The 20,162-nt window shown below is 44.4% G+C and overlaps 1 protein-coding gene across 3 annotated transcripts in view; it reads left to right on the forward strand.

Annotated features, from left to right (window-relative positions):
* Positions 1–1,340: 1,340 nt before the first annotated feature.
* Positions 1,341–20,162, forward strand: part of TRAPPC9 (trafficking protein particle complex subunit 9) — a 553,794-nt gene continuing 534,972 nt past the window's right edge. For 2 of the 3 annotated variants that reach the window (XM_075415508.1, XM_075415510.1), the window contains exons 1-4: positions 1,341–1,420; positions 2,625–3,225; positions 16,044–16,189; positions 19,592–19,720. In XM_075415508.1, the coding sequence (XP_075271623.1) occupies positions 2,642–3,225; positions 16,044–16,189; positions 19,592–19,720 (859 nt within the window). In that variant the 5' untranslated portion in view covers positions 1,341–1,420; positions 2,625–2,641. Of the gene's footprint in view, positions 1,421–1,771; positions 1,832–2,624; positions 3,226–16,043; positions 16,190–19,591; positions 19,721–20,162 lie in introns of those variants that run through there. The other variant, XM_075415509.1, reaches the window with a different exon arrangement.

The raw sequence follows: 20,162 nt of genomic DNA on the forward strand, positions 1-20,162 counted from the left end.
CTCGACCTGCTGGCCACACTGCTTTTGATGCAGCCCAGGATATGGTTGGCTTTCTGGGCTGCAGGCACACATTGTTGGCTCATGTCCAGCTTTTCATGCACCAGTACCCCCAAGTCCTTCTCAGCAGGGCTGCTCTCAATCCCTTCATCCCCCAGCCTGTATTGATACCGGGGGTTGCCCCGACCCAGATGCAAGACCTTGCACTTAGCCTTGTTGAACCTCATGAGGTTCACACAAGCCCACTTCTCAAGCTTGTCCAGGTCCCTCTGGATGGCATCCCTTCCCTCAGGCATGTTGACCGCATCACTCAACTTCGTGTCACCTGCAAACTTGCTGAGGGTGTACTCGATCCCACTGTTTATGTTGCTGATGAAGATATTAAACAGTACTGGTCCCAATACAGACCCCTAAGGGACACCACTTGTCACCAATCTTCATCTGCACATTGAGCCCTTGACCACTACCCTCTGGCTGTGACCATCCAATCAATTCCTCATCCACTGAACAGTCTACCCATCAAATCCGTATCTCCCCAATTTAGAGAGAAGGATGTTGTGGGGGACCGTGTTGAAAGCCTTACAGAAGTCCAGACAGACAACATCCATAGCTCTTCCCTTGTCCACTGATGCAGTCACTCCATCACAGAAGGCCACTAGGTTGGTCAGGCAGGACTTGCCCTTGGTGAAGCCGTGCTGGCTGTCTCCAATCACCTCCCTCTCCTCCATGTGCCTTAGCATAGTTTCTGGGAGGATGTTCCATGCTCTTCCCAGGCACAGAGGTGAGGCTGACAGGTCGGTAGTTCAGTCTGCCTGAGTTACCTGTAGAAGCCCATCTTGTTATTCTTTGCGTGCCTTGCCAAGTTCAGCTCCATCCATGCCTTGGCCTTCCTGATCCCATCCCTACACACCCGGTAGCGTCCCTATACTCTTTCCCAGGTTACCTGCTTCCACTGCCTGTGCAGTTCCTTCTTGCCCTTTAGTCTCACCAGCAGGTCTCACCCCGCCATGCCGCTCCCTTGCCGACCTCTCCTGAGGAGTGGGAGCTCCCGCACTCTATGGAAAGCGTCCTCGAAGACCCGCCAGCTCTGTCCTGCTCCCTTGTTCCCTGAGGGCAGCTTCCCAGGGGAAAGCTGTCCCTGCTCACTGCAGAGGGGTTGGACTAGATGACCTCCACAGGTCCCTTCCAACCCAGACCATCCTAGGACTCCACGAACTGCCGGGAGCGGCGCGGCGGGCAACGCCCGCGCGAGCGCCCGCCTCACACCCAGCCCGCCACGCCCCTGCCCCTCCTTGCGCACGCGCCTCCCTCCCCGGCGGGGCGGGGCCGCCAGCGCCCAGTGCCGTCAGTTCCGCCGCGCCCCGCCCCTGCCCGCCCCGCGCGTCCGGCAGCAGGAGGAGGCGGGGCGGTTCCTGTCCCGGCTGTGAGTGCCCCCCACCCCCCCACCCCATTACCCACCCGGCCCTGAGGTGGCCGCCCCCTGCCCGCTCCTCACGCTGCCCCCCAGCCCCGTTCCTCACAGGGCGCGTCGCTTGCTTTAACGTTGGTTTCTTTTCCCCTCCTAAACTCCGCCGCGCCCAGCGCGGGGACCTGCCCGGGGAGAGGGCGAGCGGGGGAAGCGGGGCGGCGGGGGCGGCGGTGAAGCCCTGCGACCCTCCCTGCCCGCCCGCTGCGGCGGGACGCGGCCTCCCGCTGGGCGGGCAGCGGCGGGGCGGGGAGCGGGAGCGGGCGTTGCGAGGGGATTTACGCACTGCCCGTGGGTACGAGGGGCCCCTCCTGCTCCAGCAGCCGCCCCGCTGCCTCCGGTGCTGCCGGGCTCAGACCTTTTCCTGCGGTCGGTTTGGTGTTTTTTGTTTTTGGTGTTTTTTGGGTTGTATGTACGTTTTAGAGGGTTCTTCGGAGCTGAAATCCACCAAGGGATCTGTGCTTCCCTACGTGCGTCTTCATTGAAGACGCAGCTGCAGTACCCTAATCAGTTTCAGATAGCTTGGAGGAGAAGGAATTCTAAATATTTAATTATAAAAGCAGAAAACATTGCCTGGTCCCTCTGATGAACCTGCAGGTGTTTTGAGAAAATGACGACTCCACTTTTTCTCAAAGATGAGCATCCTGGACCTGGTTTTGCTCTGCCTGGCCATGCGCGAGCACTTGCAGCCGTGTGAAGTCCAGTGGCTGCGATTCGCGGTGGGGTGATGTCCCACCTCGCCCAGTTTGCCGTGTTTTTCCCCAAGGCGTGGCGCGGAGACGGACTGGGGAGCCCGCGTCTCGAGGGGTGCCTCTGCGGAGGTGACGCTTGGGCAAGCGTTTGCGGCTGTGGTCGGCAGAGACTCCGCTGCCCCGTGCCTTATGTTGGCTTGTGTAGCTGCACAGGGAATGGTTGGAAAAACTGAATTTACAGATTTTTGTTTGTGGCCATACTGATCTGTGACTGAGATCTCCTTGCACGCTGTGTCATTTTGTCGGTAGGCTGCGTGACTGGAGGTTTAGTAAAATGGTGAAAGAAAGGATTACTATTGTAGCACATACGTACGAGATGCAGAAGTGTTTAGCATCAAAGTCCTCGTTTGATTCAGCAACTATGTGTACTTCTGAGTGTTAAAAAATAATACACGTTTTTCTTTTACTAGCCTGCAGTTGATGCAAAATGAGTGTTCCTGACTACATGCAGTGTGCTGAGGATCATCAGACTCTCCTGGTTGTGGTTCAGCCGATTGGCCTTGTACCCGAAGAGAGCTTTTTCAGGATCTACAAGCGAATTTCAGCAGTGAGTCAAGTTAACGTGCGCGACTCTCAGCGTGTCTTGTATATCCGTTACAGGCACCATTATCCCCCAGAGAACAATGAATGGGGGGATTTTCAGACACACCGGAAAGTTGTGGGGCTGATAACTATTACGGACTGCTCTTCTGCGAAGGACTGGCCTCAGACTTTTGAAAAATTCCATCTTCAAAAGGAAATGTATGGTTCTACTCTCTACGATTCCCGGTTGTTTGTCTTTGGGCTTCAAGGAGAGATTGCGGAGCAGCCTCGCACAGATGTGGCATTTTATCCCAGTTATGATGAATGTGAAACTGTGGAGAAGAGAATAGAAGATTTTATCGAATCCCTCTTCATAGTGTTGGAGTCTAAGCGGCTTGACAGAGCCACTGATAAGTCTGGAGACAAGATCCCGCTCCTCTGTGTTCCTTTTGAGAAGAAGGATTTTGTAGGTCTGGACACCGATAGTAGGTAAGCAGATATTTTTGTCAGCTCGCAGGTCTTGAAAAAAATCTGTGCGGCCATTGCTAGCCTTTAGGATCAGCCTATTAGAAAGGACAGAAAAGTGCACTTTGTTACAACAAAGGTCGTGCCCCTGTCTTATTGTGCATGTGTGCTGTAATGTAAAAGAATTTAATTTGTAGTCTGACCATGTTTGATGTTTTGAGTTACATATATATATATTTCATGTAGGAGGCTAATCAAATAGTAGGAAGAGGTCACAGGAAAGGTTGGACAGATTCTACTATAAAGAGTTTTTGCTGGAAAGTTTCAAATAGTTTATAGGTATATAGTATTAATAAATTCAGTTAACATCGATAAAAAAAAAAATTTATGTTATGTTGAGTAGTATTTGATTAATCCTACCTAAGCTTCTCTCTACTTTTTCATGCTACGAAACAATAATCGTTTATTTTGGTGACTAAGTCCAGCATCTTTCCCTGTCTTTCGCTTTTATTTAATTATTTGATATTCTTGACCCACCTTGTTTTGCTACCGTTGTTCTCACAACTGTTCTCTTTGGTTTTGTGTATGTTAGTGTTTTGTGTGTTACCCTCCCGCCCCCCATCTTTGCTTCCTAATCATTTGCATGCTCAACTTTCAGACTTGAGTGTTACCTAGTTGTTGTGTTAGGGATTAGTAATTATGGTTTACTAGCTACCGGCAAGTGCAAAATCTGTTCGACTCTGCTGTTCGCAGTCAAATCCAAAGGATGGAAGCAAGTCTTCCTTCTGTCTTGGAAAAGACAGAGGTGTGGAAGCCCTGTCAAAATACATAGTATGCATGGGAATAGTATCTTGCACATCTGTGTTGTACTGCTAAGGATGCCAGCAGTGGTTGTTGTGTGTAAAAGCTCAGAGGTATCCAGGCAGGGTTGGCCAGAGCTGTCCAGGCAGGTTTGTGAAGTCTTCTGATCCTGTTAGGCAGCCCTGCCTGCATAATTAGTCCTAGCCTTAGAATCTCTATATAAGAATGTGATATACTGGAAGAAAATATTCTAAGTTTCTAATTAGCTTGAAGCCCTCCATTAGATTATCTCTGGTTGCTTGAGGGACCATCAGTACCTTTGTCCCCTGCTCCTGGTCCTCTTTGCTGGCGAGTCGTTGAACTTGCTCTGACTTGCTTACCCAATGTTGTTTCCTACTTGAGCTGCTCTTCCAGTGTTCTGGTTAGTCCCTGCGCTATTTGACTTTCATTAGCGGTATAAATTCTGATGCTGTTGTTTTTTGTACTCTGCATGGGCAGTAAAGTTTTGTGGATTAGATGAGCCCTGTTAGAATCTCACCTTTAATTACTCAGTTTGGATGAATTTTGGTTGAACGTGATCACCAAGATTTCCTGTTCCAATTAGCTAAGAAAACTATGGAATTAATTACGCTGCTCAACTGTGTCCTCTAAATAGCATCCTTCAAAATTGTACTTTGGAAGTCGGTTCCTTACATAAATTATTTATTTAATACTAGATTTTTATCTAGTATAATAGTTATAGTCAATAGGATAATAGATAATAATTATTATCAAGTATAATAGGTGTTACTTACTAGAGAACTGGGCAGAGAGGAACGAGATGAAGATCAACAAGGGCAAGTGCAGGCTCCTGCCCCTGGGGAGGAACAACCCCATGCATCAGTACAGGCTTGGGGCGGACCTGCTGGAGAGCAGCTGTGTGGAGAGGGACCTGGGTGTCCTGGTGGATGACAGGTTAACGATGAGCCAGCAGTGTGCCCTGGCTGCCAAGAAGGCCAATGGGATCCTGGAGTGCATTAAGAAGAGTGTGGCCAGCAGGTCGAGGGAGGTTCTCCTTCCCCTCTACTCTGCCCTAGTGAGGCCCCATCTGGAGTACTGCATCCAGTTCTGGGCTCCCCAGTTCAAGAAAGATGAGGAGCTACTGGAGGGAGTCCAGCGGAGGGCTACGAGGATGATGAGGGGACTGGAGCATCTCTCCTACGAGGAAAGGCTGAGGGAGCTGGGCTTGTTTAGCCTGAAGAAGAGAAGGCTGAGAGGGGACCTTAGAAATGCCTATAAATATTTTAAGGGTGGGTGTCAGGAGGATGAGGCCAGACTCTTTTCAGTGGTGCCCAGCAACAGGACAAGGGGCAATGGGCACAAACTGAAGCAGAGGAAGTTCTGTCTGAACATGAGGAAGAACTTCTTCCCTCTGAGGGTGACGGAGCCCTGGAACAGGTTGCCCCAGAGGGGCTGTGGATTCTCCTTCTCTGGAGATATTCAAGACCCGCTTAGACAAGGTCCTCTGCAGCCTGCTGTAGGTGACCCTGCTTTGGCGGGAGGGTGGACTAGATGACCCACAGAGGTCCCTTCCAACCCCTGTCATTCTGTGATATATGAGCAGTGGCTGTGTAGTAGCTAGTGGCTAAATAATTTCTGTGAAGTTCTGAACTGGTGGGGAGCTCAAATAACAGGCAGCATGTTTGTCCACGCATACCCAAGAAGATATTTTGTGGTGTTGCACTGAAGAGTTGAAACAGTTTTAGTGTGATGCTTGAATTCGTTGCAAAATGGAAGGTGCATGACCCTCGTTCTGTAAACATGAGTTTATACAGAGTTAGTTGCTGGTTCAAGATATGTGTACAACCTTGCTGGTGGTTTGAATACCACATAGTTTTTCAGTAAGTCTAGACTTACTGATATCAATAATTAGTACTTTAATTGTTTGCTGCACTTAACTGCTCAAAGAAAAGGTGTTAAATATTCTTATTTTTCCTCTTTGAGTTCAATAGTAAGAAAGTTTTTCATCTTTAGTTTGCTGTGGAGTTAGTATTTCTGATTGTTTTAAAACTTAAGAATTATATATGAATAGCATAAGCAAGCCAAATTAAAAGATCTTTATATTCACTTTAATATTTTGTGTGGATGAGTAAGAAAATACTCTTAAGTGCTTGGACTTTTTTTTTTAATATATCTTTGAATTCTGTAATAGAAAGGAGAAATTTATGTAATCCCAAGTAAACATCAGAAAAGGAGTTGTCCTTGGTTGAGTTAGAAATACGTGTGCGTAGTGTACCTGAACTTCTCTGCAGATGGACCTCTCTAAGACACCTTTCACGTCGCGTGATGCATCTCTGCTTCTGTGTTCTGCTTGGTAGAAATTGAGGACCATGAAATGTGGTTGAACTAAGATCAGTTTATTTAACTAACCTACACTTTCAAGCCTAAATCTGTAGATGTGAAGTGGTAGTGTACAGCATTTTATTTTTTGGGTTGCAATAAAAAGTTTTTATTGTAGCATGTTCTCTTTTGCAGTGATAGATTTCCAAATTGAGGGCAAAGCATTGTATTAAGTCCTAACGGGGAGATACAGGGCTAGAAAGGACCTCCTTCAACAGAGTCCAGTTTCTGTTTTTGCAAGATGCGATGATCTGTAATTCTGCCCAGGGAGGAGTAAAGGTTGTCTGAATGCACGGAGTGCATGTGAGAACATCTGGTAGAATAACGTTTGCTACTTTGTTGGTTTTGAGTCAGCATAAGGAGTTTAAAGAATGAAAAAAAAAAATGTTATTGAGATATTGAGGCAAATGAAACAGCTTTTGCTAGAATAGGTGGAAATTTCTGAAGGGTTAAAGGCAAAGAATGTCCCCTTACTCTTTTTTTATGTACCTTCCATCATTTTTTTTTCATTTTTTTGTATATAATGTATCCTGACCTCCCAGTCAGTGTGCAACCAACTGGTGAAAAAGCACAGATATTCTGTATTAGGTAGATGGAAGAGAAAGCACACTCTCTGTGCTTAGAGACTGTATGTTTTTGTTGCTATAGCTGCAGATGTCTACTTGGGCTAAAGAAGCAGATAATTTCCTGTAACTTCTAAAACTGAAGTTAAATTTCAGGGTGTAGCAAAAGTCTCATTAGATGTAGAGTGGAGCTGTAACCTTCAGGTAATGAACTGCTGTAACCTTGAGGTAATGAACTGGATATAGAGTGAAAATAATGTTAGAAGTTACATGGGACATAGTAATTATGATCATGTGATTTGATGACTAATTAAAACTACTGAACTTTTTTTGTATCTTAAAAGACCCTTTTCTCCAAGCAATTTATTTTAAAATACCAAGGTTAATACTTATGTTATGATCAGGACATCTTCTCTCTCACCTAGTTAGTAAGACTAGTATTAATTTGGTTGCATAATAATTGTAACATGATTGGCTTTTTTTAAGACACAGAGTTCATATATTAGGAAGATGGATCATTATGCTGCATTTCAAATAAGATAATTCTTGGAAAAAGTGGAGCTGATCTTAGTCTTTTGCAAGTTGCGTGTATAATGAGCAGAAGAGACAGTATTCCCGGACCTTGTACTGAGATGACAATATATACAAACCCGCTATATTATTTGTGTAGAAGAATTTTTTTTTGTCTGATAGAAAACTTTATGTATTAAAAATAGTGGGTTTCAGTCCAGAGACATTTTGAAGAAAGATCGTCCTGGTAGGTTTAATTTCTAGAGCTTTCAGCCAACAGGTGATCTTGGCAAATCTGTTAATTTTTCTTTCTGTTTCTTCATCTGTAAATAAGGTAAAATAATTATGTGATCACAGGGCTGTTGAGGATAACTGAAAAAGTTTCTGAAATCAGTTGCACTTGATGGTTATTTGTAGAGGCTGGAAGACTGACTGAAAAGAATGGAAATGCACGTTCTCGAGATGATAAAAAGCTCCTGCAACTTGAAACTGAGAAATGTACTTGCCAGAAATACCATTTGTTTAATTTTTCTATTTTATTTCTGTTTTTGGCTAAAAAAAATAAACATACGTATGATTATAAATCTACTTGGATAAGCTCATTTTAATGTTGTTTACATCAGTTTGTGTCTTAGGTTCTTTCTGTTTTAATACTGGTAAAGCATCCATTTAATACTATTGAGTGATGAGAAAATAGGGCTTTATTTATAGATGTGTCTTTCTCTACACAGTGTCGTAGATGGAATTTGTTCACTGATTTATCAAAGTTTATGATATCTCAGTATGTGTATGTGGCTGTTAATTTTCTTTCTGTTCTCTGTCTTTCTAATTTTTGTTTTGTTCCTTTCTTTTTTTTTTCTTCTTCTCTCATACTGCCCTGTGAGTTTGTTATTGGGTCTGAAAAGGTAGGCTGCGATTGCGTATATTTAAAAATAGTTAGCTTTCTTCCATGTACTGCCTTTCCACTCCACCTTCATTGCATATTTTAGTGTTGCTTTTTATATTTATTTTTCAGTACACACAAAAATAATTGCTGCCTGGAGCCTTACTACTGTGGTTGACCCTTTTTGGCGCCTTTGGCAATTATATTTGATAGCAATGCTGATTTTTTTTGTAGGACACACATAATTTGCTTAGGCGGCTGCTGGCCTCTGGAATTTGCTTTATTTTTTAAACTCCAAAGCCATGAAGCTGTTGCTGCCTGTGTTTGGTTTCCAAATTCAAAAGTTCTGGCAGTGGATCAAATGCCATAGCTGTGTCTTTTAAGTCTGGATAATGTTATGATTGGTGATATCTATAGTTCTGCATGCTAATTGGAATTGGCGGAATTTGATGGAAATTTTTGTTGAAGCATTTTGCATGAATACTTTTGCAAATTCATTTTGCATGCTTCTTGTTTTTTAAATCTAGCCACTTTGAAATTTTGAGGATCCAGAAATTCTTTCAAACCTGTTGCTGGATGGTTTGTAGCAAAAATAAATTCTGTCTTGAAGTATAATATTGTTGCTTTGAATTTTCCATACAATTATCCTGGAATCCTAGAAAAGAGTTGGGGATGAAGAGGTAAAGCAGGTGTCATACATAGCAAATGAGGTAGAAATGGAAACGGGGTCTGGTAGTGCTTTTTTGGTTCCTGGAACAGGTTGATTGGCCTCCAGTTTGAAGTGATAGTAGTGGTTACTGATGGTAATGATTGTGGTTATTATTCTGAAGAGAACATAAAGAGTGTGTTAGGTACTAAATTAACACAACTAACTTCAGAGAATAAGATTTTAAGCTGGTTTTGTAGTCAACTGTATGTGTACACGTGTTGAGGAGAGGACCTTCTGAAGAGGAGTCTGGATGACCGACGCTATGGAGTATTCCACGTGTGGTCCTGCATTATGTGGCATTGCCTTCCTTGAGGATATTTCTGAGTGCATCGCGCTCTGGGAGGGATTTGTGGTGTGTCCTTGAGTGAGACTTGGGTGTGTCTTTGAAACCTAATGTCTTAAATGATCTTCTAGAGGAAAACTAAATAGAAACAGCTCTTAGCAGTAGGGTACTACAAAGAAGTGACCTAGAAAAACGTTGTCATCTTAGCCTAGAAAAAGTAGCAGTTAATTTACGTGGCTTCCTGTTATCAAAAAGATTAGGATTAAGCAGTAGAGAGCCAAAATAATGAAAGAGTATTTTAATAAAAAATAAATTAGAAGATATCTATAAGCTTCTCACTTTCAGCATTGTGGACAGATTCTTTAGGTAAAGTTGTCAAGCAAAACTAGCTAGGTATTAAAATTAATAATAATAATTTTTTGCTGAGATATATATGCATGTATGATTTTTTCCACTAAATTTGCACCCCACTATGCATTGATGAAACCGTTAGTCACTTAGACATGCTTTTAATGACCTGATATTGTAGATACTAGATTTTATTTCACAACAGGCTTCCGAAATACGAAGTAAATTAAGTTTTGCTCTCTGTGGAGAGTGGATTTTGTTTCAATGAAATCTCTGCCTTTTGTCTTTTTGGACATTCTTGCAGTAATTGAGGGGCGAAGCCTGAAATCATTGTACTTAACTGTGAGTGCTAAATTAAGACACAGTTCACACACTTGTATGGTGCAAACTTGCTCTGTGATAATGGAGAAAATGTTTTCCAGGAGCATGGCGAAGGCTTGCAGGGACTGTAGGAGATAGGTCTTGTCTTGGCACCACATTTAAGAGCCTAAAAGTAGGTGGAATTAATTCAGTCTTCAAATAAGTAACAGTAAATTTCTTCATTACCAGGAATAAATTTTCTGTTTGTTTATACATAAGGACAGTTTCTAAAAGAGAAGAGTGTTGTATGAACAATGTATATTGATCTCTAAGTGAGTAAGTGCATTCAAACTTTGCATATATTGACATATGCATAAATCTGCAGCACAGTGAGGTATTGGTTAGGAAGAGCTGTTGGTGAGGCAGTGTGATGGAAACGATTCCGGTATTAGGTGCTGATTTAGGAGTCTGGCACCATCTCTTTTCCCTTGTCTGTATGACTCCTATTTGTGCACTTAGTCACATGCAATCTGGAAAATCACTTAAGAACTACAGTTTTGAGAGAATCAGAAATGTAATTTGTCCATAAACACAGAGATTACTTGAAAGTGTAGAGAGAGGAAATTTGAAGTGTTAGCATCTTTGAAAGGAATTATAGCTGTGTAAGGAAGCAATGATTCTCCAATTCCACTATTTATTATGTGTTAAAAAAAAAGTTAAAAGCAATATACCACTTACAATCTTAATTTCATTCTGGAATGCAGAGATGAGTAAAACCGGATTTGTAAACAATTTATACTCTCCTATACAATACTGAGTCAAGATTACAAAGTAACTTTTTGACAGAGGTATTTCTCTATAATCCAAAGCTCAGACTGAAATCTTGGTAAGACTTGGTGCCCTTCCGTAGTTCTTGCAGAGCAGGTTTAGTTTTCACTTTCAATTTTCTTGCATTTTTTTCCTTAAAAAGATCTGTAAAGTACATGCTTGTTGAAAAATAAAAGAAATATTGCAATTTCTTGACATATCTGAAAGATAAACAGTCATCTTGTATTTAGCTTCATCTAATGTTGTCATCTTCACACCAATTGTGAATACAAAGTGATAGATCCAAAAAGTGGGAGCACTTACATAGGACTTACTTCTAACTTTTTTTAGATGGAGACAAGCAATAGGAGACACGTGGCTTGTCTCCTTTTATAATGTACAGTTTTTCTTGTAAACAATGACACTGGTTCTGACTGCTTTTCTGTTTAATTTTTATAAGGATGTTGGATGTGCTTCCGTATGTCTTCTCTTTTTAACTTTCTGTTCTCCATCCATATAAATCAGTTACTTTCTCTTCATTTTCTTGATGAACTATTCTTTTTGAACCAACTACAAGGAACAAGACATTATTTGGTGGCATTGGTTTATTTATTTATTATTTGGTGGTTATCCTTTGGACTTGATGTTTCTCGTTGGTGTAAAAAAAAAAACCCAAAGAAACTCAGAAGCAAACAAACCAATAACGTAATTGTTTTTATTACCATTTCTCCTAGCCTTTCTGCCTTGAAATCTAAAGGAAATAAACTAATATGCTCATTCCTACCTTTACACTTCATATGTTCTGTCCCCCTTTTTCTTTTACATTACAGACTTCGTGAAGACAGTCTGTTCAGATGTGTTATATTATTTCAGTCACACTTTGATTCACCTCTAGGGTCCTCTGGGAAGTTCTTTGCTTGAAAAAAACGCACCACCCTAAATCCCAATTCATTCCGTAATCGTGGCATTTCCTTTTACAAGTCTTGCTCTAGGGTAAGAGTGCGGCATCTGGAGAATGGATGTTACCCTGTTTTTTGTATTTTTTGGGGGGGGGGGGGAGGGAAGAGTGTTGTTTTGTTTTGGTTTATTTGGGAGTTTTGTTTGTTTTTTTTAAGTTGTTTGGCTGAAATATGCTAGGTAATTTTTTGGAAGACACTCTGTTGGACTTAGTTTAATTGGAAAAGTATCACTACATCCACTAAAAGCTAAAACTGTCTAACTATGACAGTCAATCCAAGACTGGTCTTTGTATTTTTGGAAGCCCCTTTTAACCAGATTCTTCGGTGCTACTTCATATATACAACAAAGAATGACATCTGCAGCAATTCTTTTAATTAAAATTTCATTCTGGGCTAACTTTCATTTCAGTTTAAACCATCCAAAGAAAAAAGTTCCAGTTTTTTTTCACTTGGTGTGAAGTTTGGACAATGAAATTGTACATCTCTATGTAGTTAGAAGACGTTAAAACAAAAGGATATACTGTTGGAGTAATGTAGATAAATGAATAAAATACCTGAGTTGATGTTTAATTTTATAAGGCAGAGCAAGAACATTCTTGCTAGGGAATACTTCTACAGGAGGGAGAACAGGAGAGCTGCTGGTGGACTCGGGAGAGTTCTGAACCGTGACTGAAGTCATGAGGCGCTTCCAGGGTCCGGTGTGTCTGGCTGTGCCTCTGTTGTGTTTCTTTAGCTGTAACTTACTCAAAAAGGTTAAATAGTAAGATTAGTGCCTGTACCACATGGATTTGTGTCTGAGTTGCCTTCTCAGTTGTAGCGAAGTGTCTGTTTAGTGTTTTCAGTAGGACTTCATTGGCCTTGGCTATTAATTTTGTTTGGGAAAGAACCTTACCATTTATTCTAATACGTAAAACAAGGAGTAGCAAGAGAAACCCTCTCAGTGCTTGCCTGAAGTGATAGCGGTCTTTCATTAGTCGTTCTTTACAGGAAAAACGTACCTATTTCAGGACCATGACATTTCTAAAAAGATAGTATTTCTTCACAAACATGAGCAACTCTTTGTGAACCCTGGGAAGCCGACGCTGGCGGCATCAGGAGCCGCAGCAGCCGCGGACTGAGAGGAGCGCGAGGCTTGTGAGGCCCCGCCGGCTGCCTGAGGGGGGTTCGAGACGCCGCCCCCTTGGGCTCTGCGGGGAGGGGCGAGGCGAGCGGGCTCAGGAGCGGAGAGCGGCAGGCGGGGGCTGGGCGGTGCCGCTGTCCCCGCGGCCAGGTCCGAGCGCGGGAAGCCGCCTGTAACCGGCCCCTGGGCAGCGCCGGCCGCCGGGAGCGCCGCCAGCAGGGCGGGCGAGGGGGGAGCGGCGCCTGAGGGGAGCGGTGCGCGGGGTGCGCGGGGAGCGGCGCCTGAGGGGAGCAGGGCGGGCAGTGCACAGGGTGCGCAGTGAGGGGAGCAGCGCGGGCAGTCCCCGGGGTGCGCGGGGAGCGGCGCCTGAGGGGAGCAGGGCGGGCAGTGCACAGGGTGCGCGGGGAGCGGCGCCTGAGGGGAGCAGCGCGGGCAGTTTGGAAGGGCTGCGCGCTCTGCCGCTGCTTCCTCTGCTTATCCTCGGGCTTAGCCGGCCGCCCCGTCGGTTACCGCTCTAGCTGGTGCTGTGCGAGCCTACCCAGCACCTTGAGGTCGGCAGGGAACCAGCAGGGCTGATCGGGCAGTGCTGTGAGGTTGGCGGCAGCATGGTGGTAGAGCCCAGGCGAGGGCTGTGCTCTGCAGCAGACAGGAGTCGGCTGCCGTGCCGGGCAGGCCTGGGGCGAGTGGAGCAGCCACCCAGAGAGAGCTTGCTGGGAGCGTGGCTGCTGTGCGGCTGGAGGGCTGCAGGGACTGCACCCCGGCCTCCCGGCTGGAGCAGGGTGGAAGCTCCACCGGTGCCAGGCGTGCTGTGCTCTGCTGGGGTCCCTCAGGCAGTGGGTGCAGGAGCTGCAGGAGGAGGTGAGCAGGCTGGGCTGTGTTAGGGAGGGTGAGCAACAAACAGTAGCATGTGAGACTTGGCAAAAAGAAATACTAGGGCCCTGAGGCATTGACCTGCAAGGACTATCAGACAAAGAGCTTCAACAGCAGACAGACTGCACCTCGGAGAAGGAGGTGCCAAGGTCTCTGGTGACCCATAAGAACAGGCTATCACTTCAGTCTCCTTCCCCATATGTACCAACCAGCAACAGATATGAAGGCGTGGCAAAGGATGAAACCTACAAGCAAAATTCACAGGGAGAAGCCACCCCAACAGCACATATTAAAAGCTGCAAAAGATATGGTGAGTGCTAGTAGTGGGTGACTGCTGACAGGCACCAAGGCACACATCTGCCCGCTTGGTTTACAGTCAAGGGCAGTTTGCTGCTTGCCGGGAGCTGAGATCTGGGATGTCAGAGGGAGATGACTGCCACAGCTAGTTAAAAGCACAGGCTACTGTCACCTGCTTCTTTTCCTGGGCAAGATCAGGCAGGCCTTAAGAGCTCTGGGAGCACAAGTGAGAGACAGGTGCGCAGGTGATTTTTCTTCTCTGTCTTGCCAGTCATGGTCACAGATAGGGGTGCAGGCAGAAGCCGACGCATCATGCAGATCAATACCTGGCTGGTGGTGTTGCCAGGGCTCTGGTTTTTATGATCGCTGGTTGCTCTTTGATGAGTGTGGCCTATTGGGGACAGATGGGATTCACCATTCTAGGAGAGAAAGGAGAATATTTGGTAGCAAATTGGCTTAGTGAATCATGCTTTAAAGGTGGGGGGATAGTGTCCAAGTCTGGGGGATGGTGTCCAAATCTGTGACATGTGCTTATTCATAAGCAACAGGGTGAATGAGCACACCTACCAGAGTAGTGAGGAATGCTCCCCAACCCTCTCCAAAGGCAAGAATCCCAAATCCACCCAACTCAAGTGCATGTCTACCAACACATGCAGTCTGGGCAACAAACAGGAAGGACTGGAGCTCCGTGCCCAGTGTGAGACTGATGATGCCATAGGAATCACAGAAGCTTGGTGGGAAAACTCACATGACTGGAAGACCCCAATGGGTAGCAACAAACACTTTAGGAAAGATAGGAAGGGAAGAAGATGAGACAGAGCTGTACTTGATATGAAAGAGAAGTTTGAATGTATGGAGGTGAGCTATGGAGACCACGAAAGTTCTATCAAATGTTTTTGGATCAAGATTAGAGGGATCGTCACCAAGGGGGATCTTACGTTAGATACATTACTGACCTTCCAATCAGGATGACGAGGCTAAAAAAAAAATTACGTTGGCTGTTCAAGGAATTCTGAGGCCAACAGAACCTGGTCCTCGATGGTGACTTCAATTACCTGGACATTTGTTGGGAGAATAACACAGCAGTGCACAAGCTGTCCATCAGGTTCCTGGAATGCATTGAAGACAGCTTCCTGCTACAGCTGCTGGATGTGCTGACTAGGAACAATGCATTGCTGGATTTACTGCCTATAAACCAAGATGATTTACTGGACATGAAACCTACCAATGATAGTTCTGGGTACAGTGATCACAACATTGTGGAGTTTAAGATTCTGCTGAGAACGCTGAAGACCAGTAACAGGACAAAGAAGCTGGATTTTAGAAGAGCCAACTTCAGTATGCTCGGAGCCCAGCTGTGAGGGATTCTGTGGGAAGCATCCATGGATGGCAAAGGAGATTGTGAGTGCTGGGAGATATTCAAGAACAGTCTCCTGGAAACACAACAACAGTCCATCCACTACCAAAGGAAAGGAGAGAGGCAGAAAAAGAGACCACCCTGGCTTAACAATGAGCTTTTGGGCGTGCTTAAAAGCAAAAAGGCATAGTGGCTATGGAAAGGCAGCCAAATACCCATCAAGGACTACAGGAACCTTGCTTTGGAGGTTCCCAAGATCCAATAATCTCATTTAGGCTCCCTCTCCCATGAAAGGTTGGAGCAGATGATCTTTTGAGGTCCCTTCCAACCTGGGCTATTCTATGGTTCTGTTTTACTTCATTTGTGATAAAGCACTCTGAAGTGCAGTCTTTTAACTTGATGTGACTATCTGTGTAAATAGTATGTAGCCAAAATACGCGATGCATTGTTTTTTTCCAATATATCCTTAAATTGTTGTTTCTTTTACTTTTGCGTATTATGCTTATTAGAATTCATACTGGATGTTTGCTTAGAGAAAGAGAGTAAATTAATGTTGATGTACTATGAAGGAGGAAAGAAAACTGACTTTTAGGTGTTTATTACCTCAAATAAGTGTTTTCTGTAAATAACTGTAAATGGTACCTTTTATTTTCCAGACACTATAAGAAGCGTTGTCAAGGCCGGATGCGGAAACATGTTGGTGACCTGTGTTTACAAGCTGGCATGTTACAAGATTCCTTGGTGCATTATCACATGGCGGTGGAGCTTCTGCGGTCTGTGAATGATTTTCTGTGGCTTGGAGGTAGGATTAATGGATGATAGTGAATCAAATGATTAGTTGCTAAAACCAAGTAAATTAAACTATCTTCTATAACTTTTATCCTGTATTGTGAAAATCGTTTTGGTGACCGAAATGTGAATATCAGGTGTGACTAAGAATTAAGTTAAAATAAAAATTAGTTGATAAGACATGAGTAAGAAAGGTGTTTAAGAAAACCTGCAACATGAAATGCATTATTGTAGTAAAGCATGTACTTAAAAAAAATTGTGTGTGACTTTTTAATACTTCTCTGGAAGCTGTTTACTTTTTCAGTGGATTGTATGGATGTCTCAAAAATCTTTCTTGTAGTATCTGCTATGGACTGTTAGCAAAAGATTTTTGTCTTTACATCTACCAAAGCCACAAGTGTTTAACTTCCACTAGCATGACTTCCTTCCGTTCACATTAGTAGCTAGGCTTCACTTTTTTCCTGACTTTTCCATTGTCCTTTCCTTTTCTTTTTTCCCCCATCCTTTTTTCTATTTATTGGATATACAGGTGATCTCTAAGCACAGTTTCTGTTTCTTAGTTTTATACACTTGTAGGAAAATTGCTGTCTCCAGTTCCGCTTTTAGCTTTCTCATTCTACTTGGAAATCCGTTTAGCTTCCTGATGGCTCAGTGCGTTATATGTTGTGAAAACCACAACGCATTATGACTTTCAACTTCTGTCCTTCTACTCTGGAAAGAGGTTAAATGGCTCAAGATTCTTCAAGCAGGAAAGGAGAACTTTCCTGCTTTTGCAGGGCATGAAAATATTTTAAGACCCATCTGTTGGACTACCAAATTATGGACTCAGAATAATTTGGATTAGAAGTGACCTCTGGAAGTCCCCAAGTCTGATCTCCTTCTCATATCACATCCAGTTAAATAAGGTTGCTCAGGGACCTGTCCAGTTGAGTTTTAGATATTTTCAAGGATGGAAGTTTTACAGTCTGAGCAACCTCTTCTAACGTTTTGCTGCTTGTAGTTTGAAAAAACCCAACAACAAAACACAAATTGTTCCTACATTAAAGTAGAATTTCCCGTGTCAGCTTGCACTGACCCTCATCCAATCTCTGCAACTCTGAGAAGCATCTCACTCTATCTCTTCTGTACCTTCTCACTGGATGTTTAAAGACAGCAGTAAGATCACAGAATCACTAAGGTTGGAAAAGACCTCTGAGATCATCAAGTCCAACCATCAACCCAACACCACCAGGCCTGCTAAACCATGTTCTGAAGTGCCACATCTACACGTTTTTCAAACACCTCCAGGAATGGTGACTCCACTACTTCCCTGGGCAGCCTGTTCCAATGCCTGACCACTCTTTCAGGAAAGAAATTTTTCCTAATATCCAATCTAAACCTCCCCTGACACAAGTTAAGGCCATTGCCTGTCGTCCTATTGCTAGTTACCTGGGAGAAGAGACCAACAGCTGCCTCACTGCAACCTCCTTTCAGGTAGTTGTAGAGAGCAATAAGGTACTCCCTCAGCCTCCTCTTCTTCAGATTAAACAGCCCCAGTTCCCTCAGCAGCTCTTCGTAAGACTTGTTCTCCAGACCCCTCACCAGCCTCGTTGCCCTTCTCTGGACATGCTCCAGCCCCTCAATGTCCTTCTTGTAGTGAGGGGCCCAAAACTGAACACAGTACTCCAGGTGCGGCCTCACCAGGGCCGAGTACAGGGGCACGATCACCTCCCTACTCCTGCTGGCCACACTGTTCCTGATCCAAGCCAGGAGCCGTTAGTCTTCTTGGCCACCTGGGCACACTGCTGGCTCATGTTCAGCCGGCTGTTGACCAACATCCACAGGTCCTTTTCCACTGGGCAGCTTTCCAACCACTCCTCCCCAAGCCTGTAGTGTTGCATGGAGTTGTTGTGACCCAAGTGCAGGGCCCGGCACTTGGCCTTGTTGAACCTCATACAGTTGGTCTTGGCCCATCGATCCAGTCTGTCCAGATCCCTCTACAGAGCCTTCCTACCCTGAAGATCTCCCTTTAGCCTCTTGTTCTTTAAGACTGAACAAACTCAGTTCTCTCTGCTTCTTTTATGTCATGGGCTCCACCCCTCTGATCATTTTGATGGCCTTCCTCATTTTGATGGACGTGCTTTGGGATGTTAATGTCTTTCTGGTACCGGGGAGCCCAAGGCTGGAGATATTTCTCCAAATGTGGCTTCTCAGATGTAGAATAGAGGGGAATAATCACTTCCCTTCACTTGCTGGCTACACTGTGGCTGTTACAGCCCAGTATGCAGTTGGCCACCTTTGTTGCAAGGGCCTGTTACAAACTGCTGTTAACTTGTCCACTAGGACCCCCAGGTCCTTTTCTGCAAAGCTGCTTTCCAGCCAGTCAGCTCCTAGGCTTCACTGCTGCATAGGTTTATCCCATCTGAGCTATGTGATCTTGAACTGTGTGGGGCTCCTGTCAGCCTGTATCTCTAGCCATCAACTTCTCTCAGCATTGAAGGCCTGCCCTACTGTTCCCCTCAATTTGATATCACCCAGGAATTTTCTGGGAGTGCTTTATGCAATCATCCAGGCCGTTAATGAAGACATTAGAGTGTTGTCCCAAGTATTCATCCCTGAAGGACACCATTTGGATTCTGTACTGCTGATCACAATCCTTTGAGCCTGGCTGTCCAGGCTATTTTCCACCTACTTTGTAGGCCAACTATCCAAATCTTCTCTCATCAGTTTGGCTATAAGCATGCTATGGGAGACCATGTCCAGAGGTCTTGTGAAAGTCAAAATATACAACATCCACTGCTGTTCTTTGTCCACTGAGCTAATCATCTCATCGTAGAAGGCAAAGAGGTTGCCAAGGACTGATTTATCTGCGGTAAATCAATGTGTGCTGTTCCCAGTCACCTTCTTGTCCTTCCTGTGCTTGGAAATGGCTTCCAGAAGGATTTCTTTATAGCGTGTTCAGGGAGCTGTCGTTGATCTGCCTGCAGACCTCTGGTGCTTACTTCTTGAATAATGGTGTGGTGTTTCCCTTTGTCCAGTCATTAGAAACCTCCCCCAGTTGGCACGACCTGTTGGAGGTAATAAGAGAGTGGTCTCACAGTGACCAGCTCTTGGCATGCATGGATGCATCTTTCCTGGTTTTGTGGAATTGAGTCCAATTGGATAAAGTGCTTTGTATGTCTGTCTTCCTCTGCTGTGGCTGGTGCATACTCCTACAGATTCTGCTAGTAGGCTTGAGGACCTGGGAGGGCTGAGAGTAAACTTTACCAGTGAAAACAGAGATAGAAAGGACATTGAGTATCTCAGGCTTTTCCATGACCTTTGTCACAAAGTATGCCTCAAATTGCAGACCTGATGTTTGTGTGATAGACTTTACTACACGATCCTTCGTGTTTTGTAAGTATCTCTACTAATCTGTTGGCTTTTTTCTTTACAGCTGCTCTTGAGGGGTTATGCTCAGCATCAGTCATCTATCATTATCCGGGTGGTACTGGAGGCAAAGTTGGATCTCGCAGGGCACAAGGAGGTTCTCTTTCTGCTGAGGCAGGCAACAGGCACAGACCAGGTAAGGATGCGATTTCGTTGTTACTCTGTTTGTCACTTAACATCTGAAAATTTCCTCCGTGCTTCCCAACTCTGTGAAATGATACTGGTGACAGGATGAACTGGAGGGGGGCAGGGAGGGAAGAACTGTATTTCTTTTTGAGATTTTTACATTAATGACTTTATACTGTTTTGGTGTTAATGGCAACATGTGTGCTTTGGATAGAGTTGCAAAGCTTTTGATCTCTGCATCTGATTGTTAATAGTGCCTGCATTAGTTTGCATTTTGCAGGAGGGGATGCAGACAGTTTTCATAAAGTACATACAATGTGGCAGAGCTGCACATATTAAGAAGAATAAGTTAGGTACATTTTTTCAGAGGTGTTTTGCTATTTTAAAGTCAACATTGAATAAATAGATTTGGTTAACTAAATACCAATAAGCCAACATCATTTTTAAGATTT

The sequence above is a fragment of the Opisthocomus hoazin genome, chromosome 3 (assembly GCF_030867145.1).
Source record: "Opisthocomus hoazin isolate bOpiHoa1 chromosome 3, bOpiHoa1.hap1, whole genome shotgun sequence".
Lineage (NCBI taxonomy): Eukaryota > Metazoa > Chordata > Aves > Opisthocomiformes > Opisthocomidae > Opisthocomus > Opisthocomus hoazin.